Source organism: Equus przewalskii, chromosome 2 (genome assembly GCF_037783145.1).
Source record: "Equus przewalskii isolate Varuska chromosome 2, EquPr2, whole genome shotgun sequence".
NCBI classification, from domain to species: Eukaryota; Metazoa; Chordata; class Mammalia; order Perissodactyla; family Equidae; genus Equus; species Equus przewalskii.
The window spans coordinates 86,951,036-86,976,273 of NC_091832.1; the positions used below are offsets into that span (position 1 = coordinate 86,951,036).

Genomic DNA, 25,238 nt, shown 5'->3' on the forward strand with positions numbered 1-25,238 from the left:
ATTAACTAGAGAAGGTGCTTTAAAGACAATCATAAAATATTACAAGAGCATGACGGTAGTAATAAGACTATGGGAGAAAATTGAGCTTATATATAAGGTTTGGACAACTTCAGGTATCCATAACTTTAACATAATAATAATAGCAAGCAGCCTTTGAGTATTTCCTATGTACCATCATGATAGCAAAATGATTTTCCTGAGTTGTCTCATTTATCCTCAGCAACCCTATAAAGTTAGTATGTCAATTCCATTTACCAGGGAGGAAACGTTTTAGAGAGGTGGGTTATCTGTCCAAACTTACACAGCAAATAAGCAATTGATCTCGGTTTAAAGGCTAAACCCACATAGTCCAACTCTAGAACCCAAGCTCTTAATCACTGCACCATGCTTCCTCCAGAAGACAAAACTTGGTCCTCACCATCAAGAACAGTGGATTTTTAAGATGTTAATATGAACACAAATGGCTGAGAAGGAAAAGAAGCAAAAACTTTTGATAATATTCAAGCAGAATAACCCTTGAATCATTCTGACCTCACTTGGGTCTTTGGGGTGTTTACTCCAACTCTTGGGGATAAATGGACCTACATTATCTGTGGCTGATTTTCCCAGTTTCCTTTGGGCTCTCCTACCATTCATGGGGGATCCATAAGTCTACACAAGTAGACTTTAAAATTATGTTCACATCAGTACACATTCAAACTGTTTTGTTACTCGTGTACATGGCCATTTCAGAAATTCCTAGAATAGTCTGGTACACTAAATGTCAATCATGATTTTCAGCTCTTAGAAACCCATTGTGTATTATTCTAGCCTCAAGTAAGACTTCAAAAATGTGGTCACTCTTGCTTACATTTTCTCTGGAAACAGAGAATACAGAATCAAAGAAAGCATTTCAAGGTACATGATCTTTTTCTGTACTTCTCAGCTTTCTCTGCTCCTGACTGATGAGAAGAAACTATCCTACAGGCCACCATGCCAGGGTATAAGAATAAAAAGAAATGGAAATCAGTAAGATACAACAGGTACCTTATAAATATTGTCCAGCTGCCTGACCTTTGCCATCCATATCTAATGTTCTTCAAATTTTCAAGCACAGTTCACAAATAAGGAGGCCAAGGGCACCAAAAAAACTTACTGAAAATATAAGCACCCAAGTGACTTTTAATATTAAAATACTTTATGAAATGACATATCGAATTATTGCATAGGATAAATTTTATTAGTCTCTGCTTTGAAAAGCTTTCAACAACAAGTCTGCTGCTAGTCCTGGGGACAGGGCCCCCCTGAGAACCTTTTTTTCCAGAAGAGGAATCTGTTCCCGGACTGTGGGATGAGTCCTGAAATGTTCTAACACACTTTCCTGAATGAGATTCCACATCCAAACTTTCTGCTGCTTCTGTCGCTTGGCACTCAGCTCCCCACTGGCAAGCATTAGGTCCTGGAATTCTTTCATTTTATCCCACATTTCAGTGATGCCCTCTCCACTTCTGGCAGAAATACGAATTACCTAGGGAAAGGGGATGAATCAGAACCATTTTACTTAAAATGATAGAAAACATTTTCATGAGGACTCTGATATTTGCCAATTAATTCTTACAGTCTATAGAAACAGACAAGTGACAAAATTGAGACGTTTTATTGCTGTGTCTAAGGAAATATACTGAGAAATTAGTCAAGGTAACTTACCAGGATTACCAAGCACATAGCAAAAATAAGACACTGATTCAAGGTGAAGATTTTTAGCCCAGAGATTTATTTTGACTTAGGATTGCTTGGATGCTCTTCAGAGGTATGAGGGAGGAACTGTGAGAGGGTCAGGATGAGAAGGGCCAAGCTACATGGGCTTCCCTGAGGCCTGAGAAACAGCCCCATTCCCTCTGTCAAAGTTGCCTGATTCAGCAGGTGCTAAGAGCTGAGCATCCGGCACCCGCATCTACAAGACGGCTTCAGACTAACACAGACAACGTGTGGGGGAGACTGGGAGCTGACAGTGAGATATGTCATCATCGTTCTCATTATAGTGATTACAGCTTATTCTTTAATAACAGTGTCCTCCTGCAGATATAGCTGCCCACATCAATATTATTGCATCACTTAATACAGGATTTTTCTTTTCCTTATTGAAAACAGCACCTAACAAGCATAATGGGAAGGGAAGTTATCACATCAAAAGCCTTTTCTCTCTTACTCAAACTCTAATATAGATAATCAAATCATTAATTGTTCCATAATCTTAAGGATGGTCCTTTCAGAATGGATTTGCTATCACTTCCAAATGGCTCAAGTCAAGCATTAAGCAATCTAATCTATCACCCCACATGTAGTCTTTGACATTTAGTGGTTGAATGATTATATTTAAAATCATGACTACACACTCTGGCTTTGTCATGATTTTTTAAACTGTAATCTCACATACAAGCAAAGATTGATTATATGTCTCGCTTGGGACTTACATCCTCTCTTCTAATGTGCACAGTCCACTCGGGGTGAAAAATGCAGAATGGAATGCGAGCTAACCTTTGGTCTCCAGACTTTCGAACGCCTGCGGAGTAATTTCAGTGCGCTCACGTACTCTGCTTGTATCCTTCGAGCTGGCACAATCAAGTCTCCGTCGGATTTAGTTATAGCTACCAGATCTGCCATCTCAATTATACCTCTTTTGATGCCCTAAAGAAAAAATGAGAAGAAAGTGATTTATCAGAAACATTTAATTACAACCAGCAAAAAATGGGACACCAGTCAATGCAAAGATTTTGAAAGTCATGCACTTCATTAACTTTTTCTCAGCATCTTCCCAAGGCCTGGGTGCCAGGAATCACAACTACTCAATAGAAATTACTCAAAAGCACTGGCTCTTGGGATTGCAGAAGTCATCTGTGACATCTCTGCCAAATTTAGAGACTAACATGCTGAAATACATTTAGAGTTAGAATAAATACATCATCAAGACACAACATGATTGAGTGGCAGGAGACAGTTCACACTCTCATGATGGATTCCGCTCCTCATGAGCTAGACTGCAGGATGCAACCTATCCATCATTGAGGTGCTTAAAGAGAAAACACACATATCACTAATGTCTGCATTTCCAGAAACAAAGTCTTTGAAGTTTTCCTTAAATGTATATAGCATTTTTTTTTCAATTTACATTTGAGGAAAAATAACCTGATGGCTAAAAATGCCTCAATTTCTTGATTTAAATTATGTTGCATAAAAACACTAGAAATCCTCAGGCCAAACTTTATTTGGAAAACGTAGATTTTTCCATCTAAGATTAAAATTTCTTTTCAAATATTTTTAGACATAACTTTCAATGATTAAATTCTAATAGTTAATGTTTCTAAATTGTCACATCCATAGTCTGCTATCACCATTTTTAAGAATTATACCATTGAAAGCGAGGTATTGTGTAACAAAGAATTTGTTTGGTCTTCGGCAAGGTTCCTGGAAAGTGACCTCTAAATCCTTGGCATTTCCCGAGGGATAGGAGTGTCTGTCATTCACTGTGGGTGCCTGGGACCATACCTGAGTTTATGCAGTGAGATCACTCGGGGCGGGGGGGAGGGTTGTGACTGACCACACCAGAAAGACCAACCATGTGATTAGAGGGCAGGGCCTTTGAGCCATGTGACATCAGCATGACCTCTGGGGAGGGGAGGGGGGCTGAAGATTGAGTTTAATTGCGTGGACAATGATTCAGTCAATTACACCTACAAACTGCAGAAGTGAAGCTCAGGTGAACTCCCTGAATTGGTGATACATACAACGAGCTAGGAGGGAAATGCGTCCTGAGGACGTGGAAGCTTAAAAATTTGGGACCCTCCCAGACCTCTCCCTATGTGTCTCTTCATTCGGCTGGTCCGGATTTGTATCCTTTATAATAAAACTTTAAGTGTAATATAGTACTTTCCTGAGTTCTGTGAGTCATTCCAGTGAATCATCAAACCTGAGGGGTAGTGGAGGGAAACCACTCCATTTGTAGCAAGTTGGTCAGAGGCATGAGTGGCCTGGGAAGCCCCAAGCTTGCACTGGCGCCTGGAGCGAGGGCAGTCTTGTGAAGGACTGTGCCCTCAACCTGTGAAGTCTGTGCTAACTCTAGGTAGTTAATGCCAGAACTGCACTGCAGGAAGAAAGTAAGAATCCTATTTCACAATATGTAAACTATGATAGTGGGATCCCAGTTACAAACAGTTATGAGGCACTTTTGAACCAACTGTACTACAAACACCCATGCGACAGGAGCATCCATGTATTCCATTCACTCTCATGTTACAGGGGAAAAATCTAAGTTGTATGATTACTGCAAGGTCACACATTCTATTACCATAAGTTGGGAAAAATAGACAGCACCTGCCTTTAACTCAGGTATTTTAGCCAATGTGAATGATGTTTCTTTCCCTATGCTAATATCGACTTAATTTACAAAACACAACATTGGAAATGTGTACTTTCAGAGACGTATACTTTGTGTTTTTTGGGGGAAAAAATCAAAATAATTACCTGTAATTCATCTCCTCCTGCTGGTGGCAGTAGCAAAATAAACATGTCAACCATATCAGCAACAGCAAACTCTGACTGACCCACACCTGAAATTTTTTAAATCACAACTATATATTAAAATATTCATGGTAATTTGACTTTCTCAACTACATTGACCATCGTTTCCATTACACTTCATTCACTCACACTTACAGTCACACACTCAACCTGATCCCACTTTAAACACCCCACCTCTGAAGAATTTATTAAATGCCATTGTCTCACCCTCTGAGCAAACCTGTCATCCTCCCCAGCTCTCTCCCTCCCTTATTTGCATTAGACTTAGTCCTTGAGGGACTGGAGAACCTCGAGACCTCCATTCTCTCCTCACTCTCCCAGCTCTTTCTTGGCTTCCCTTTCACTGGTGAGCAGATAGAGCGATTCTAATCTTAGACCATGCCTGTTGATACTTTTGGCTTTCTTGCCTTCATCCTCACATCAGCCCTGCAAACCTCACCCATGGATCAACCCAACTATAAGCATTCTGGAGAACTGCTCAACTGTGTAGACAGGTGCCACTATAGGGTCATGGTCTCCAATGTCTGCTCTATCTTCCTCATGGCCTGGTAAAAGCAATGTCCCGAAACGTCCTCAAGCAGCTTCCTCCTCGTTCCTCACAGTGATTACTACAAACATTCACTCTCCCATAATCTCCCCACTTGCTGATGAGCATGGCACCTACTTCAAAGGGAAAATAAAGGCAAGAACCTCCTCAGCTTCTCCCTCTCCCCCTCCACAGATGAGCAGATGCCAATCAAACTCCACCTACTGCCTCCTCTCCAGTCTCGGTGTGAGAAGTACTGGCTGAAGGTTAAGCTCTCCTTCCTTTTCACTTCCTCTAGGCCCCTCGCTCTGCTTTATCTTTAACCTTTCCTTTGTCTACAGACTACATCACATGAATTGTGCTCAAGTCTTTCTCATCTTAAAACCAAACAAAACAAGAAAAAAACTCACAATCTCCTCCGACTATCACCATATTTCTCATTTTCTCTTTATAGCCAAGTTTCTGGAAAAAAGCAATATATGCTCACTGTCTCCACTTCACTACTTGACATCCATCTCAACACACTTAAATCTGGCTTCCACATGCCCTACTCCACCAAAACGCCGCTCAAAACTCTCTCCTTCCTTGGTGTGGCAGAGACTTCTAGTTACCCATTCAATATCCTTTCTTCCCTATTTCCTTACCCTGATGTTATCAGGATCATCAATGAACCAGGTGAAAGACCACATTCACCAGACCCCCTTTCAGCTGGAGATGATTCATGAGTGAAAGCAAAACTCACTAGATGGGGTTTCCAGGAAAGTTCTTTAAAGACGGCTAACCAAGCCAGGAGGCATACCTCTTCTCCCTACCCCTTCCTTACTCCCCCTTTTTCCTTCCTTCCATGGATATGACAGAGCTTCATCAGCCATCTTTTAACCATGGGCAACCTTGAGGATGGAAACTAAGTGCTAAGAATGGACAGCAGAGACAGCAGAAGCCTGGAACTTGGAGCGCATCATAGAACCACCAGCCTGCTCGGGACTGCCTGCCTCCAGGCCTCTTTTATTTACAAGAAAACAAACCACTTTCTTGTTTGAGTCACAGTTATTTCGAGTCTCTGGGACAAGCAGCCACATGCAACTTCCAGGTAAGACGCTTGGTCTTTATGGACCTTTTCTCCCTTGATTCTCCTACTACCACTCAGACAACTTTTCCTCCATCCACCCTGAAATCGTGGAGTTTCTAGTCTCCAGCCCCATCCCTCTTACTCTCTGCCTTCACTCTCTAAGTTTCCTGGCAAACAAGAGTTCTCTCAATGGGCCAGTTCTCTCACTCCTCTGATTTTACAAATGCCCTTAGCCCCTACTTTGTTTGATTCCACTTCTTCTTCCAAAACTGAGTTCAACTGTCTTCTCTGATCCCCCAAATCTAAGTCAGGTTGTGTCACAAACATTTATCACACAGTAATATAACAGTCTGTCTCTCCACAAGAAGGTGAATTTCTTGAGATTTCCATCTCAGTATTTTCATTACAGATAATGATGTACTAGGGATATAAAGATGAAATAAAACATGGTCCTATATTCAAGAGCTACCCAACTATATTAATTTTCTCAGTGAATATTATAGACGAATGAAATGTGCTTAAACAAAACAGACATTGCATTAAAGCATTGTTTCTGTAGGTCATCCTTATGCTATTCTCCGGCACTTATAACATACAACCTTGTATAACAGTTATCAGAAACAGGGCTTGTTTTTCTTTTCTTTCGAAGGTAAGGATTATAGCCTAAATACTCCTATCTCCTAGAGAGTCTGAGATAATATCATGTATTTAATTATACCTTAAGTAAATATCTGCTGAATGAACAAAATGAAATTAGTTGTCACTCATCTTTATACAGCATTCATCATCATAGCATTTTATTGTCATGAAATGGCAAATCACACTCACCTACGGTTTCAATAAGAATGACGTCATATCCTCCCCCTTCACACAACAGAATAGCTTCATTTGTGGTCCTTGTCACACCTCCTAAAGTACCTCTAGTAGGAGACGGCCTGATGTATGCATTCATATCTCTTGATAACTCAGTCATTCGGGTTTTATCACCTAAGAGAGATCCTAAAACACACAGTTATACCTCATAATCATAGAACACTTGTAAACGCCAATTATCAATCAGCCAACTCCTAAAGGAAGTGTTTAATGACATTTCTCCCAAAATCTCAAATTGTATTTCCTATTATTGCGCTTTCCTCCAACAGTGTATATAATCATGCCAAATTAATCTTTTTAACCTTTCAAGCCCCTCAAAACCTATAATGGCTTTCCACTGACTAGAGGTTCAAACATATATTCTTCAGCCTAGCATTAAAGGCCCTCAGAATGCAGCCCTACCTTACCTAATTTCAACTTCCACAGTCCCCAAACCAATCTTCCATTCCAGCCAGGATGGTTTCTTTACTGTCATCTTAATGTTGTGCTTATGGTTCTCACCTGGGGGTGATTTTGCCCCCAGGGGAAATCTGACAATGTCTAGAGACATTTTTACTTGTCACAACTGGGGGGTAGGGTGCTACTGGCATCTGGCAGGTAGAGGCCAAGGGTACTGCTAAGCATCCTTCAATGCGCAGGAAAGCTGCCCTCAAGAAAGAATGGCATTAGTGCCAAGGTTGGGAAGCCCTGCTCTAACATAAGTTCCTTGCCTCTAGGACCACGTCTTACATATTTTGCACGCTGAATGCTTGTTCACAGGAGACAATTTAATACCTACAGAACAGGAAAAATTCATATTCCTTAACTACCTTATTTACTGCACATAAAACTTCTTTCTAAAGTAATTTTCTGCATGAAGTCAACAATCTGCCAAAGTTATACTTTAAATTATTATCCTATAGATCCTCACACACTGAACTAAACATTATGAAATTACTCTCTCATATGATTGTCTTTGCCAGTGAATCCAAAACTGTTGGTTGCAGACCCTCAGGGAGGTCTCAAAGCTGTTGCAGGGGGTCCCTGAATCCAAAGCACAGGAGTGACTGTAGGCTAAAAAGCAAATGCTTCTCAAACCTTAACGTAACACTGTTTTTCCAGTGTGTATACTGTTACACTAATAAGGTAGAAATGTATAGTGACGGTGTCCTGTTTATCCTTGTGTATTTTTATTCAAAGTCTATATATTTTTTTTTTTTTTACCTGAGAAAGGGACCCTCATTTCTGGTTTGAGAAAGGTTAGGAAACACATAGCTATGCAACTTTAATCAGACTATCTTATGTCACCATTTCTCCTATTATTATCTCAAGTTATTTTCTTTTGCTATTACAAGTATTTTTAGAATATTATGAAGATGGGGGGAAAAAAGCCTTCTTACCTAGATAAAGATGAGGGCCACTATAAATAATTCTTTGTTCAAGTACTTACCTTTAACAAAGTTCTTAGACTGTAAATAAGACAATACATTGACATGGATTTAATCTTGAACCTTGTGAGTATAAATTTTATTTTATGGTTAACCTTTTATTACAGTGAATCAAAAACTGAATGTTCTCAGCTAAATTTATCAATGGGTGGTAATAGGAATTGTTGTCCACCTCTCTATTAACCTAAAGCCCCTGAAATATGATTATATCATCTTTATTTTTTAGCATTAGACTCACAGCATACGAACCAAACACTTTCACAAAGCTCCCTGTATATTCCCCTTTACAATACAATCATAGTGTAGCGGCCTGTGTTTACTTATATGTTTCCCTCATAACCTATGAAGCGGCCAAGGCCAAGAGGACTGTGTCTTACTCACTATTATGCAACACAGTGCCTTCCGTGCACAATGCCTCACCTATAGTAGGCATTCAGATACTTGTTGAATGAATAACTGTAATGTGAGAAGCTTAAATCATAAAGAGGGGTAAGAAAAGAAAAACCTTTCCTGAGTATCTATATGGTATGCTTTATGTTTTATTTAAATGATACTTTGGGGAGCTAAATTTATTTATTTTATCTCTGATGAGCTGCAAATTAAACTTTGAGTGACTGCATGACCTCAAATCACTAAGTAATTGCTGGGCACCGTGTGCAATGTACTATGCTAAGTGCTGTAGTGGAAGCGGCAGCAAATACGTGGACCCCCTAAGAGCTTTCTGTTTAACTGAACATGTAATACAAACAGGTAACAAGCTATAAAGTGCAGGACAATTTTTTTTAAAGCTTAAGAGATGTTACAATAATATGAGGAAAGTAACAAATGAGTAAGGACCCATTTTCTGAATTGCACAGGGGCTGATGCAGCCAGGAAAAACAACGGGAAGAGGGGCCTGGCCTTTGGGGTGATAGCCAAAGGGCTAAAATTTGCTCTTGATTACCTTCAACCTCTGGCACCTGTTCTAGTTCTCTGAGTACCCAGCCTTCTGGGCTACCCGCAAGCCGGCCTCCTCTGAAGAGCCCATTGCCCCAAAGTACCTCCGCCAGCTTCCAGCTCGCCCCGCAGAACTCCCTTCCTTCAGGGAGACCAAACTCAGCCAAGGTCAGAAGTCACTTGACTGCAAATTCCCACTAAATTGTCGCAGACAGCCTCACGAGCCCCGGCTCTGCAATTTAAAAAGCATCAGCAATACTCACCTCCACTAGTACAAGAAGAAGGGTCCACAGCCAGCACAGATAATTTGTGCCCTCTCTCAGTAAGCATTTTTCCAAAATATTCTATAAAGGTTGATTTTCCAGCACCAGGGGGCCCAGACAATCCTACGATGGAAAGAGATCATCTAATTTAAGGTAATAAATGAAATCAGCAGTAGGATGAGTTCTATTAAACAAAATATTAGGCTACCTTCTATTTCTCCTAATTTATTAAAACCATCATTAATGTATTTTAACATTTCCTAAAGCAGTAAGTGAAAATCCATTTATCTAGTTCCTGAGTAATAGGGATATAGGAAGGAAACAATTCTGAGCTCTGTAAGTTCACCAAAGTCACTTTTAAAAATTACAAAATGAGAGGCTGGCCGGGTGGTGCAGCGGTTAAGTGCACATGTTCCACTTCTCAGTGGCCCGGGGTTTGCCAGTTCGGACCCTGGGTGCGGACATGGCACCGTGTGGCAAAAGCCATGCTGTGGTAGGTGTACCACATATAAAGTAGAGGAAGATGGGCATGGATGTTAGCCCAGGGCCAGTCTTCCTCAGCAAAAACGAGGGGGATTGGCAGCAGTTAGCTCAGGGCTAATCTTCCTCAAAACAAAAAAGGTACAAAATGTGATTTGCCTTTTACTATAACGTAGATGTCTTTGGATAGACTTCATTGCCTATGTTGTTAATGTGCTGAATTTCTATATCTGCCCACTTCTCATCATGATCAGTAATTATTCCACCTCCCCCAATTCTGTATGCTTTATCTTCCGGTTGGAAAAACAAGTCATTTCTCTAGAAATTTCTAGTGACTGAGAAAATACTCTTCTATTTATAACAGATAATTTTTTTTCATCTCATCCAGAACTCAAAGAATATAATATAAACTGAATCCTGAAAAAAATAATTAGTCTCGGCACAACTCTGGAGCCAGTCAGCCAGTTCTATTTCTGGCCCTGACTCTTATGAGCTGTGTCATCTTGGGCAAGTTACTTAACCATTCTGTGCCTGAGTATACTCTGCAATAAAATGGGTAGAATAGTAGCACCTGTCTCTTCAGGTTGTTGTAGGGATTAGAAGAGTTAATATTTGCAATATGTTTAGAGCAGCGCATGGCATAAAGTAAGAGATATAAAAGCTTATGTTCAATAAAGTATATAACACATAAGCATTTAATTGTAACTATATTCAAAGTATATATGGTATATGGTATGCTTGGCTCCTCACACAATTTTCAGGGCAGGTCTCTGTCCTAAACATCTTTATAGGTGCTGAATAAACATTTGTTGCTTTTATTTATGATGGTGATAAAATAAGTGCAATAAAGACATGGGTTTATCTGGCCTCATAAGATCAAGAGGGAAAAACCAGAAGAGCACTGCAAATTTGTGAGTTGCTAGTTACGTGTGAGTTGCTGGTTAACTCCAGATATTTCTGGGACATTTTCTCTTCAAAGAGTCTCTAAAGCCTAAAGAGTAAACACTTTGTCATAACTGGAATTTCTCTTTGAATGTTTGCTATCTTGTCTGTCTACAAAACATAAAGATTATTAACACCCAAAGCATACTCTCAAAATGAGAGTTCCCTCACTGAGGGCAGACGAATAAGGTGTGTGAAAAATGTGGACTAGTACAAACTTCGGTTGGTGAGCTATTTCTGAAATTATCTTTAAAGCATTTATTCCCGTTACCCTAAAAACCAGGAGGTTTTAGTCCCCATATTACCAATAAACTGATATATAAAAGTCTAATGTAATGCCAGTCAATTTGTAAGTGTATTTACTCATTCCTCAAAATTTCTGCACTTGGTCCACCATTTCAAGTTGTTTGTAGTAAGAGGGTTGGTTGGAATCACCAAGTTTGTCATCATCAAAAGCTCTCATGCCACCCAAAACTGACTTGCTTAATTCCTGCTGGTCAAACGTATCTAAATTGTTTTTTAAATGCACAATTTCAAAAATATAACAAGCTTATTTGCAATTACAGAAACAAGTCAATTGTGCAAGAAATCAAATGAATGTCTAGTATTTCTAGACAGCAAATGAACATGGTCTCTCCTTTAAAATACATTTTGGTATTGAGATGGCTGGGCTTAGAGCCAAGCCACTCCCAGAAACTCTAACAAAAAGTATCTGAAAGGAGACTTGCCTATAGAAAGACTAATGAAACACCTAACAAGTAGAACTTTGAAATGTCATAAGGATGATTATAGTTGATATAACCACAAAAACAGGGAATTCACTTTAGACTGTTAAGCAGAAGGACTTCGGAGAGAAAGGAGTAAACTAGTTAATAGTTCTTCCTATGCTTACTTCTATTCGGGGAGCCATAGCAAGATTCTTACCAAAACAGAAATCTTAAGTTTTCTTAAAACATAGAACATTGGTTCAAATGGTCATGGCATATTTTTTCAACATAACAAGACTAATATTTGCAAAGAAAAGGCATTAAAAATTCATCCCCAAAAGAAAAAAAGAATCCCTATTAGATCTCAAATTATTTAGACTTATTTTAAAAGAAGAGAGAGAATTTAGAAAAATGTGTACTGGACAGACCAAAGCAAATCAAAAAAGACTGACCTACTCGAAACGCTAGTGGTTTTCCCTTGTTTAATTGTTCCCGTTCTCTGTGGTAGACTAACACTTTCTGGAGGAGCACCTGGGCTAACTCTTTTTTCCTGCTGTGAGTTGATTCTATGAGAGTTATGGCTTCTGCTAAGCAGGCCCTTTGCCCTTGGATTAAACCAGTATAAAGTTTATCCACAAATCTTTGTTCCTTATCAGAAAATCCTTCCGTGTGCTCCTTTAAGGTTGTTTGTACACACAATTTTCTCTTTAAACCATTTGACAGCAGCATCCACTTTGTACAATGGAGTCCAAGAGAAGTAAATGGCTGAGCAGGTGGCATTCCTGATCCGAGATGAGCACTCGAGTGAAAGATGAAGTGGTAAGGTCGGAAAGGTGATCTTAAAAGGCCTTTTAGGAAATGCTGGTGAGGATGTTGTAGCAGCTTGGGAATATTCATTTCGTTTGGAACTGAAGAAAACACTGGACGGTTGTGGCTCAATGTGATTTGTGACTCCCTAAAAGAAACAAAAACATATTTTTTCCAGTTCAATACACAACTAAGATACTGAAGTAGTAAAACTGCAAGTGTAGTGTTTTCCCTATGTCCTAAATACACACAATCAGAATGCTTCGTAGTACAAATGGGTGAAAGTTTCTTACCACACTTAGAAGACTCTCTCCTTGCCTACAGCTACTATTCAGAGTAACCCAAATCATGGAACCATTACTCTACTGTGAAATGCAATGTACATTACAATTTTCTTCTGAACAAAACACAAATACACAAAAAGCCCAATTAGGGTAGAAATTTTATGTCATGCTTCTTTCCTTCTGTCTATAGACCTTACATTCATCTCAACAATTTCCTTGGGTCAAATATACCCTGTTCTAAAGTTCATTCAAAAGGTTAAAAAAAATATCCCTTGATGCTGGAGTTTTATTCATTCTCTACAAAAGAAATGTGACCAGTAGTGTGGGCCCGAGGCATAAGTTAGGTACATGTATGTATTCACCAGACTCACCGGAACAGAGATACATGCAAAGAATGGCCCTAACATAAGCACACAAACAACAACAACAACAAGAAGCCTTTGTATGAAATGAACTACGAGGATTGTGTGGTAACTAGATTAGTATATCTCAAAGTATGATCAGAACCATCTGGGTGCTTATTAAAAATGTGTATTCCTAGCCCCACAAATCGGAGTCTCAGTAGGTGAGCACACTAAAGTTGGAACCACTACGGAATTAGATGGGGATCCTTTCCTTAGATTTACTGATAGGGTCCACTTCAAACTGTATCAGACAACGAAAGGCGACACGGTGCTCAGAGTCAGGAGAGTGCAGAGCTTATGAGCATGGCGGCTGAGTCTCTGCCCCTTAAGCGATAATGACCTTGGACAAGTTACTTAACCACTCTGTGCCTCCACTTCCTCTTAGGTAAGAGAATAGGATGGCTGTGAGAATGAAATGAGTTAATTCATATAAAAAGCTTGGAACAGTGCCTAGCACAGAGTAAGAGCTCAATAAACATTAGCTCTTATTATTATACTAATTTATAAAACTTTAGTAAAAATTAGGTCACAGACTTAGCTTTCAGAGGCAAACTAAAATTTACAGACAAATGATACACACAGCCTTGACAGAAAACCAAGTTTGGGATTATGATTATTGGAAAACTTTGGTTTTCAAGTACCTCATAGCACAACGAAATAAATTACTTTATTGCTCCAAAGTACCACTTTAAATTGTACTTCAAGGCCAACCAGCATGAAATTAATTTTAGCTAAATAACGTTCTATTAGAAAAAGAAATACTTTTAAGATTTTTTTACTGTTAGAACTATAACTTCTCACCATTTTTCTATTTTGAGGGGAGGGGAACATTATGATTTCTATTTGTACAAAATTAATCTTATTCTAAAAGGACAACTAATAAAAAACGTATAAAAAAGTTTCTAAAAAACAATTTAAAAACATCCACTACCACCCTTCACACAAACACACAAAAAGATGTTTAAAGAAAAAAATTAAGAGGGGATCTATTTTGGAAGCTCTCTTTCAATACTACCTTTCAACACTCAATACCACCACCACTACCAGCAGACTGGAAGCTCAGAGGCAAGAACTGTATTTTCACTCAAATACCATTTTCTGAGCATGTACCACTTTCCAGTCCCATGCTAGGTTATAAGAGTAAGAATAACAGTGATGATAATGTTACTGATGGTAATGACAATGATATTTTATTATGTTCTAGTAATTACACTATAACCTTCTGTATTAGTTTCCTAGGGCTGCTTAACAAATTACCACACTTCGTGGCTTAAAAGAACAAGAATATGTTCTCCCACAGTTCTGGAGGCTGGAAGTCAGAAATCCAAGTGTCAGCAGGGCTGCGCTCCCTCTGAAGGTTCTAGGGGAGCCTTCCCTGCCCCTCCCAGCTTCTCGAAGCTCCAGGTGTGCCTTGGCTCAGTTACATAACTCCAATCTCTGCCTCCCTCTTCACAGGGCCCTCTCTTCTCTGTGTGTCTCTCCTATGTGTGGACATTTCTCATTGAACTGGGCCCACTCAGATAATCCAAGATGATCTTATCTCAAGATCTTTAACTTAAGGGCCAGCCGGGTGGTGCAGTGGTTAAGTGCGCACATTCTGCTTTGGCGGCCCGGGGTTTGCCGGTTCGGATCCTAGGTACAGACATGGCACTGCTTGGCAAGCCATGCTGTGGCAGGCATCCCACATATAAAGTAGAGGAAGATGGGCACGGATATTAACTCAGGGCCAGTCTTCCTCAGCAAAAAGAGGAGGATTGGCAGCAGATGTTAGCTCAGGGCTAGTCTTCCTCAAAATAAAAATATTTTTTAAAAAAAGACCCTTAATTACATCTGCAAAGACCTTTTTTCCAAATAAAGTCACATTCAACAATTCCAAGGATTAGGACACAGACATACCTTTTTGGGGGCCACCATTCAACCCACTACACCTTCTTAGGTGGACTGCCTCATTTTCTTATCCTAAGTGACATAATTGCAGCACTTCAAGGGCTCACAGAATAATAAACACCACATCCAAAGAAAGAACAAAATGCAGTGGGAATGAACAAAATTACAGAAACTAACTCTGCTTGGGGAGTGGAAGGTTCAAGTCATGCAGGAGTCAGTGTCAGGGATGGGTCCAAAAGGATAAAAAAACAGCAGAAGGATGAGGCGGGCTTTCCAGGCTGAGGACCTAAATGTGGAGTCAGAGATGGAAGCTGGTCTCTTCCCTACCATACCAGAGAAGACGGAGAAATTCAGTGAGGCAGACACCTGGTGTATACATGGAACCAGTGATAGGATGTGAGACTGGACCAGAATGTGAATTGAGGCCAAGGAACTAGATTGTGTCTTGTTGGCAGTGAAGAAACCACAGGAATTATGGAGGTGAGTGACATAATCAACTTTGGTTTGTAGGAGATAACACCAGGAGCAGTGGCGAGAAGTCAAGATTGATTAAACTCTGAAAACACAGAGCCAAGTTTAGGAAACCCCAGCAAAGACTCAAAGGAGATGATGAGGACCTGGACTTAGGCAAGACATCAAGGAACAGAAAAGAGAAGCCAGATTCAAGATTTTCTTGTCCACATTAGAATCCTTAAAGCTTGCCATGGAGGCTGGCACACTGTAATTGTTCCAAAAAAAAAAATGCTGCTGATCTTAACTTGTTTCATTTCCCACTTGCCTGTCACTCAAGAGTTTATAAACCAATTTAAAATACTTTATTTCACTTTATTTTCTCGGACAATTCTATGAGGACAGTTAGTTACTATTATTCTCATTTAAGAAGGGGAAACCAAGAGCGAGTTAGGTGACTATGGTCACAGATAGTGGCAGGGCCAGGACTCAAACCCAGGTCTCTTGACTCTTTGTGGCATTTTTTTCTTAATAAATTATTTTAGAATAAAAGAGAAGTCCTTTGGCTAAAAGGGAAATAGGTATTAGTAACTCTGCCCCTCCCAAAGTAAGAAAGAAGCATTTCAGTGTGCAGTGAGGGTGGTGGCAGCAGGAGGAGCCAAAGAACAGAGAAAGAGGAAATGTTAACTAGGATACAGAACATTTTTATTACGAAACCCAGTCCTGTTCTCCCGTAGGGGAGATGTCGTCATATGCAGTCTACAAAAAAATTACAACTATTTAAAGGGTGCCCTTTAATTAACAAGTCTTACCATGACTACCTCTTGTTACCCAACAAAGCCATGTTCAAAAAAGAGCAAATTAATATACTGAGAAAGAGAGAGAGAAACAAGACTATAAAGCATTCATTCAATATTTGAGCATTTACTATGTGTCTTGCAATAGTCTAGAACTTGGGATACCAAAACAAAATAGAACAAAAGTTCTTGCCCTCATGAGGCTAACATCACAGTAAGGGAAGACAGACAACAGACATATAAATAACGAAGCCAATGTGGCTGGACCTGAGTAAGCAAGAGGGAAAGTGTAAGAGAGACGGTCGAAGAGGGGGTCAGATATAGGGCTTTCCTTATAGATGACCGGAAGGACTTTAATTTTGAGTGAGATGGGAAGCCATGGGACAGAGAGGAACCTGGTTTGACTTCTGTTTTAAAGGGATCTGATGGGGAAGCAAGAACAGAAACGGGAAGACCAGCTAAGAGATTACTGCAATAATGCAGATGAGAGATGAGGATGACTTGGACCAGGTGGGGGAAGTGTTAAATCAGATTCTGGAGGAATTCCAAAGGACCTGATATTAAATGAGATGTGGGACGGGAGAGAAAGAGAGCAATCAAGGATAAGGCACAGGTTTTATCCTGATTCACAGTGTTGACGAAAATAATCCATAACCAATCTATAAACGAAAATTTGGGTGAGTTTATTCTGAGCTGAAATCTGAGGACCATGGCCCGGGGCCTTTCCTCCCGAAGGAAGAAAGGGCACCAAGGGAGTGAGGTATACAGAATGGTTATATACCCCCAAACAGGACGTTTCACATATGATTGAAATGTCGCTCCCACAATACTCACAAGATTGCCCTGTCAGCACAGCACTTGATGGACATAGCAGGTAGTGGGTCTGCTATCTCGGAGGGCGTAGCAGGAGGCAAGCCTATTGTCTCAAGCTGGGTGGTCACAGGTGAGCGCAGCAATCAGTTCCTAGCCTAAGGAAAGATGCTTAATCCTTAAGGAATGCCAACGTTGGGAGGGGGAGGGAAGTTGCACCTTTATCTTAAGGGCCTTTGTTCTTGCCATAGGGAATCTCTAAAGCAGATATACAATGCATGCTCAATGGCCGCGGTCAGGCCCTATTGGAAAGACAAGGTCAGGCCGAATTAGGTTTACACCAAATGGCTTCCTCATATTCTCCAATATATCCTATTGCTTGCCATTTTTATTTGTCAACAGCAAAGACGGAATTGCCCTTTAATGAGCTGGGGAAGACTGTGGGAGGCAAGTTTGATGTAAGATCAGGCATTCAGCTTCAGATACATTACATTTAAAATGCCTACTAAATATCCAGGTGGGATCCTGAGTAGGCAGTTGCATTTACCAGTCTCAGGAAGAGGTCAGAGCTGAGATGTAAATTTGAGAATCATCAGTGTTTAGGTGTCATTTAAATCCATGAGACTAAAAGGATTACCAAAAGAGTGACTGGAGATAAAGAGGAGGTGTGACACCACATTTCATAAAATTTATCCACACACACAGAAGGAACACATATGTCAAAGTGTTAACTTTGTCTACAGATGAGTGGTATTATGGTGCTTACATGTTGTTTTTTGGCTGATCACCTTTTTCTGATTTTTTAAAGGAGGCATATGTTACTGTGGTAGGCAGAAAAACGGTGCCCCAAAGATGTCCACGTCCTAATTTCTGGAACCTGTGAATGTGTTATAAGGCTAAGGGAATTAAAGTTGTAGATGGAATTAAGGTTGCTAATCAGCTGACTTTAAGATAAAAAGATTATCCTGAATTATCTAGGGGGGCCCAATGTTATCACCAAGGTCCTTTCAAAAGGAAGAGAGGGGTAGAAGAGCTGAGCAGAGTGATGTCATGTGAGGAGGACTCAACCCACCCTTGCCAGCTTTGAAGACTGGAGTAATAAGGGTCGAGAGCCATGGAATGCAGGCAGCCTGTAGGAGAAAAGGCTAGGAAACAGATTCTCCCCTAAGGCCTCTAGGAGTGCTACATGATGAGGATCATCAAGGCTGCCCCAGGGAGAAGCCCAAGGAATCCTGCCCTACATACTGATCTATAGCATCCTCTGGGAAGCACAGCACATCCTGACTTAATCCGATCTGATTCTTTTTTTTTCTTTTTTTTTGAGGAAAATCATCCCTGAGCTAACTACCACCAATCCTCCTCTTTTTGCTGAGGAAGCCTGGCCCTGAGCTCACATCCATGCCCATCTTCCTCTACTTTATACGCAGGACGCATACAACAGCATGGCTTGCCAAGCGGTGCCATGTCTGTACCCGGGATCCGAACCTGCGAACCCTGGGCTGCTGAGAAGAGAAGCAGAAAGTGTGAACTTAACGGCTGGCCCCGATCTGATTCTTATCTAAAGTTACAGGACCACCCATTAACCAGACCCCACCTGAACTGATACCATTTTAACAATTTTTTTCAGGATCTTTCCTTTGTCTTGTAAAGAAATCACTCACATACCTATGCCTTATAAATTTAGCTCTAACCCTCAACACATTACAGCTCTTTTCTGCCCATGGGTCCTGGCCCCATTTTACTCCATGCTATTCTCTGAATAAAGGAGCACTACTGCCAGATGTTAAGAGTCCAAGAAATCTTTCTTTTGACTCCTTGGCTCGCTGAGCCTGCAGCACTACTGATGCCTTGATTTTATCCCAGTGAGACCCATGTCAGAGACTTCTGACCTTACGAACTGTAAGATAATAAATTTGTGTTGTTTTAAACCATTGAGTTTGTGGCAGTTTGTTATAGCAGCAAAAGAAAGCTAATGCAGTGGCCGTGGTAACAAAGAAACAAAAAACCATACACAAAAATCTTTTAAGATGAAATTTAGAATTTTCCTAATTTTAATGAGAATTGTCAAATAACTATTCATGATTTAATTTTTATCTTTGCCATAACCTGTAACTTGCTTCCTTCTGCATTTGGATTTCTTCATAATATGAGAATCAAACAGGATGAGTCCTTAATTTAACCAGTTATTGTGATCATCAGCATTACATTCAATGTATACTTAAATGTCAGTTTCTAAATTAGACATAAAATTTGCAATATATACTCAAAAACCTAGTAAAAAGAATTATGTGCAAGGTGAAAAGTGATAATCGTGTTTTAGCTATACTTGTATGCACAGAGATTCTATCAGAATCACGTTAAGATTTGAAGTTCAGTAGTACTCTGAAATAATGGGATGTACATGAGGTAGTAACTATTTTTGAGCATGGCAGATTTTTTTTAAAACTATCTAGATGCTATAATAAAAATTAGGTGTCCAGAATGCATATCTTCCACTTTTTTGCCTGACAAATTCAGTTCAAATATCACCTCTTTTAAGACACATCTTCCCCGACTTTTCCCAGGCAGTCAACTGTTCTCTGTGCTCCACAGCCTTCTGTTCACATCTCAGGTAGAGTATTTGTCATCTTGTTTTCTAATTTATCTATTTATAAACCCCTCCTCACCAATTCTCATCCCTCAGCTGACAATCCTCCCAAAGGACAATATCTTACTATTCCTCAGAACCTAGCACAGTGCTTGGTACAGTAATCTGTTAATAATTTTTTTTAAGGTTCACGAGTAGATGCTCTATCCACTTTTTGTTGATTTACTATACTATAAAGAAACATTTGAGCAACAATCTTAACCTGTGTGATCTGAGAATTTTTTAGCAAAAACATTCTATCTTCTAAGTTTCCTATGTTGAATCAAGGCAAAATCTAACTGATCTTCCAAAACAGAAAGATAAGTTTGTAAGGAATCAAAACCCAGTAACAAGAGCTTTACTAGATGAAAATATGTACACCTAGAATAATGCAAGCAATAACATTCCCTAAATAAACGAGATGGATAAAAATTGTCTAATAATTAGTATATAGATTGCTCTAACATTTAGAATAGTGATATCTTACCACAATTGAATTGCAGTCTTTCTCAGAAGATCCACGCCAACTATCTGACAAGCTTATGGTTTGTATTGCAGGGTTTATCACAATTTGGGATTGTGAAGTTCTCTGCCCTCTGAGGCCAATACAAATCTTAAAAGGTTTTTAAGTGAAAAGAAAGAACCAGGAAAGGATGATACCATTTTACTCCATTTTTTTGCTAAAACCAAAAAAGCTATCCAGATGTATATAATTCTAGGTTTTTACGCCTTCAAACCTCCCTGTGGGCTGATTTTCGTGGTACCCCTAAATCCTGGGGCCCATCTGAACGGCAGAGCAATAGCTGCCACCTTTTATTGAATATTTATTACATGTGAGATATTGTGCCTGCATTTCCTCGGCTAAGCCTCCCAACAGGAGACAAGATTCCATTTTACAGGTGAGGCTCAGTAAGGTGAGGCTGATTGACCAAGGCCTCACAACGAGGGGCAGAACTTGGGAAAAACTATGGATTTCATAAATCCAGATCTATATGGTGTCAACTTTAGATTGTTGTATAAAAAGAGGAGTGATGTCATGTCACATCAAGGGAACACCAAATAACCCTTTACATTTGAATATGGCAGGCTGCTTATCTTCATTTTCTTTCTTTGTTTTTTTGCTTAGCCCAAAATGAAAAATTAGTTTACATTTTCTATGCAAACCTTATCAGGAGATCCCAATAATGTATTAGGTGACAGAACAGACCAAATTTCTAAAATATTTAAATTTTTCACTCCACAGAGAATAAGTCACACCCGACAACTACATGCATAACATATTTAAACCCATTAATTTAACCAATCAACCAGATTTTAAAGGAGTCCATAAAATTTTTAAAAGCCAATATAACTCAGCAACTTTCCACCTTTATGTTTTTGTCACAGGCAGAACAGACTAGGTGTCCCAGAGTGGCAAAATCACGGAGGCAGGAAGAAGGACTTCCCACCGGCTCGTGTATCTAAGCATCTTTTCCTGCTTTCTTATGGAAAGAAATCAAAGAACTTGGCCAATAATCAAATCAAACTGTTTCAGTGAGTTTTCATGATTCCTGAGAGTATGGTTTCATCCTACAATTTTAAGCTGAGCTTACCAAAGTACAAGAGAAATTCTGCAGCATTTACAACATTCAGTAAGATAACTCAGCACTGCCATTCCTAATAAATCAGAATGTCAATTTATGAATATATAATGAAAATCAGGTGGGCAGAAATCCTGAAATGGGTTGGTAAGTGCACTGCTCCCCTGCAAGGTTCACATGGAGAGCAGCATTTTAAGACTCATATTTGTTGTCCTCCATAATATCTTTAATATCCATTCCCTCCTCTCCACCCTCATTCCCACATTTCTCTACTATCATGGCTTTCAAGCTTGGATCCACAGGAAGAAATACACTCACAGCAGGCATATAACTGAAACAAAAATTTCACAAAACATTACTTGCCTCCGTTACACGCGATACACTCTGTGTATCTAATGTAGATTGCAACCTACCAATGGGCACAACCTTAAGTTTGAAAAACCCTAAACCACTATAGCCATCTCTGTGACCATTATTAATTCATCTCCAGATTGCCACTTATCCTCATAAAATGTAAATCTGACTATAACACTCCTCTGCTTAAAATAGTTAAAGTTCCCTCTGCCTTATCTGTAAAAAAAAAAAAAAAAAAAAGTTTTTCTGTGATTCAGCCATTCATTCATTCAGCAATTATTTATTGAGAACCTACTACTTGCTAGGCACTATGCTAGGCCTTGGAGTACATTGGTATATGGGTCCAACATGGCCCCTAACATCATGAAGTTGACAATCTAGCTAAGACAGTCATCACATATATATTTCATACTCATTATGAGTGCTCTTATCCACCTCTCCAACTTAATTCAGTCCCCTCCTCCACTTTTACCACATTGCTGTAACTATTCTGATTTGCACACAGGTCCCAGAAAAAGCCACACTCTCCATCCATTTTGGCCATTGTCTATGATGTTTCTTCTGATTGGAATGCCCTTCTCTCCTTAATCATCTCACAAATCCTCCTCAGCCTTCAAGAATCAACTAAGTGTCTCCTCCTCTATAATCAGTTCCCCGGCCTCCTTTCCACATCCCTTCATTTGTCACTCTTATGTCTTGTCATCAGGTACTGGTCACATGCCTCTATTATAGTGCTGATCCCATTGTTTTGTGATCATTTTTTAAGATGTCAGTCTTCCTAGACTGTGAGTTATCTTTGTATCTACCGCATAGTTAAATGCTCACAGGATAAATGAATGAGTGCTATAATTTTGCATGGATCAATAACTCCATTATGCTGATTACTCAGTTAATCAATGTTTGAAAACATACATTTTTCTAGATTTTACAGTAAATATATATATCTTAAGGACTTTCTTTTTAAAGTCTGATTTCAATATATGGATGTTTTCCTTCATTAAAAATTTGCTCAGCAGCACTTAGTCTGACTTGGGATATTTGTCTTGAAATTGATCCAATGAATATTCTCAATTTCAATAACGACTCCGGCAAGAAAAATCGTACAGGATTTCCAAAATCAATACATTAGGTCAGTGTCTGCGGTGCAGCACAGTTCATACAGGCAATGCAGTGTTACACCATGTGTTTCCATTTCTCAATGCTAATCACTTTTGATTTGAAGATAAGCTGTCAGATGCTATTAATCTGTTTAGCATCTCCCACTACCCCACAGAAGGCTTTACTTTCTCCTTTTCAAATAATTTCAGGAAATTTTAGTGCAGCAGAATGACTTTTTAAACAAGCAACTTTTAAATAGGTCATTGTTTTATAAGAGTAATACAGAACACATACTGAATCCATGCAGGGAATATTCTAAAGTTCTCTGTCCACTTTACCTTTTATCACTTTTCCACTTAAGACTCCGATTTCCCAATTTCTACTTTTAGGTTTCAATCTGCTTGGGAAGTCTCTATTTTTCTAAATTCCGTCACCATTAAACATTTTGATTTCTTTCCACATCTACCACTCTAGTTCAAATCTGAACTAGTGTTGGGGAGTTCTGAGACTAGCTCAAGGACCTGGGCAATCTCTAGTACTCTCCATATGAAAATATGAGCCTTCCACGGGATCCTGATGTATACTCAAGTTTGAGAATCACTGCCCTAGGGTAAAGTCCAGTCCGGCGTTGTAGGGTTTCCCAAACCAGTTTTCTTCCATTTACTGCACTTGCCTTCTCAGAGCTCTTCTAAGGAGAGTTTACTCATTATCTTCCAAAACTGCCACTTACTTCCCCAACTGAGATTTTACTCACCTGTCATATCCTTCCTTCTCTATGACACCTCTCCCAACCACTCAGCTTAAATGCCAATGTTTCCTAACACAGTTTCCAGGAATTTTTTCCTCCTTTAATTTCAATTATTTCTGAATACTCAGGTGGTAATCTGCAGAGGTCACAAACTGGCTGTTCCTGCCCACGGAGGGCGTGTGAGTGCGTAACTGAATAGGTTGCCAATAACATGAAAAATCAAGAAAAATCACATAAAAATAAAAATATAGATTTTGGATTTGTGTGGAGAAAATCAGATCTGTGTATGAGGGACCCACATTTCAACATGGCAACAATCGTTTGAGGCGCAAACATTTCAAGCACTTGCCAGCACTTTCCATGCCAAATACAGGCTTTCTTTAGACATCTTCAAATAACTCAAACTGACTTACCATTCTTTCGGTTATGGAACTTTTCATCTTTGTTTTTTGTCTCTCCTAATAGAATATGGCCCATAAAAGAACTGACCTATTCCTGTCTTTTTTTTTTAATTCCTATTAGCTTTAACACAAAACAATATGTTTACTATATAAAAGAATATTTTCCACGTTGTGTACGACCGACTCCAAGATGATTAAGAATCTGCAAAGGCCTTTTGGAAACGTTTTTCTAACAAGTTGGGAAAACTATAGCAGTCTGTTTTTTGTCTATTTTCCAAAGTGTCTGTATTAGGGCAGAACTCTAAAGAAAAGTAATAAAATAAGAAATTTTATCATATCATTTTGGCTTAGGTTGCCTTTCAATTTCTAAAGAGAAATACGAATTATTTGAATACACTACGTCTGCTGGAGGAGACCTAACCCGGGCCCGGCACAGATTTGACAGAACCTAGATAACTGTTTGTGACTTTCAGTTTGAACCCGATTTTATATCCTGGATTTTATCCCATAAAAGAAGAGTTTTAATTTCACTCTCAGCAGTAGTTACACTGGACCTTTCTCCAACCCATCCTCTGGTTAACCATTGGCCAGGTTTGGCAGCAGCAAGGAACGAACAGCCTTACCAAAACCTCCTTCCTGTGGCACAACGGTAAGCTCACAAACCTGCCCAAAATGATGAAAAAATTTTAACACTGAACAGACCGTTTCTTTTTTAAGGAAAAAACAACAAATCTTCTGTTTGAACCCATTTTGCTGACGTCTGCCTGTCCACACACATCCCGCACCCCCAATATCATCCAATTCAGCAAGTCTCCCTTTCCTTCCCCGACCCCAAAGCCTCCAGGGGGCGCCCCCGACGCCGGGGTGGGGAGCCCAGCGAGGGCTCTGGACGCCGCGCGCAACCCCCGCCCCATACTCACTCACCCAGGCCTCCGGAAGTACGGTCCCGCCCCGCCCCTTCCGCCGCGCTGGCTTCGCCCCGCCCCGCGCTGGCCGCGGCGCGCAGGCGCAGTGCCGGCTGCCGGGAGCGTGGGGCTTGGGGAGCGGCGGGAGGCCGGGGGCGACGCGGGGCGGGGCCAGGGTCCCGGCGGACGTGGCCGCGGGCTTGTGGGGTGTGGCGGCAGGCGCTCGAGGATGGGGTCTTGCGGTGTTGAGCGGAGTCGGGAAGTCGGCGGAGCGTGGGCAGCTGCTGGGGAAGGGAAGCGGGGAGGA

General features: G+C 40.1%; 1 protein-coding gene and 1 long non-coding RNA gene across 5 annotated transcripts in view; one reads left to right on the top strand and one right to left on the bottom strand.

The window, feature by feature from the left end:
• Positions 1–22,019, top strand: part of LOC103547886 (uncharacterized) — a 65,419-nt gene extending 43,400 nt beyond the window's left edge. The window contains exons 3-4 of the long non-coding RNA XR_011537114.1: positions 5,941–6,173; positions 21,232–22,019. This is a non-coding gene — a long non-coding RNA (uncharacterized lncRNA). The remainder of the gene's footprint in view (positions 1–5,940; positions 6,174–21,231) is intronic.
• Positions 1,136–25,033, bottom strand: MMAA (metabolism of cobalamin associated A). Of its 4 annotated transcripts, none has more exons than XM_070608891.1 (8): positions 24,039–24,960; positions 20,333–20,458; positions 12,233–12,735; positions 9,652–9,774; positions 6,981–7,151; positions 4,501–4,586; positions 2,518–2,667; positions 1,136–1,507 (listed from the first exon to the last, which is right to left on the bottom strand). In XM_070608891.1, exons 3-8 carry the CDS (start codon positions 12,675–12,677, stop codon positions 1,220–1,222), a joined length of 1,263 nt encoding a protein of 420 aa, XP_070464992.1. In that variant the 5' UTR covers positions 12,678–12,735; positions 20,333–20,458; positions 24,039–24,960; the 3' UTR covers positions 1,136–1,219. The 4 variants fall into 4 exon arrangements, with proteins under 4 accessions (XP_070464992.1, XP_070464993.1, XP_070464990.1 ...); XM_070608892.1 differs by lacking the exon at positions 20,333–20,458 and having other exon boundaries at positions 24,039–24,327; positions 24,650–24,938; XM_070608889.1 differs by lacking the exon at positions 20,333–20,458 and having other exon boundaries at positions 24,951–25,033.
• Positions 25,034–25,238: the final 205 nt, after the last annotated feature.

Coding starts and splice junctions, on each gene's coding strand:
- MMAA (XM_070608889.1), bottom strand. CDS start 12,677: ATGAATATTCCCAAGCTGCTACAACATCCTCACCAGCATTTCCTAAAA. Junction 4,587..6,980: donor CATTCTTATTGAAACCGTAG/GTGAGTGTGATT, acceptor AAAAAATTTCAG/GTGTGGGTCAGTCAGAGTTT. Junction 2,668..4,500: donor CAGGAGGAGATGAATTACAG/GTAATTATTTTG, acceptor TTTTTTCTTTAG/GGCATCAAAAGAGGTATAAT.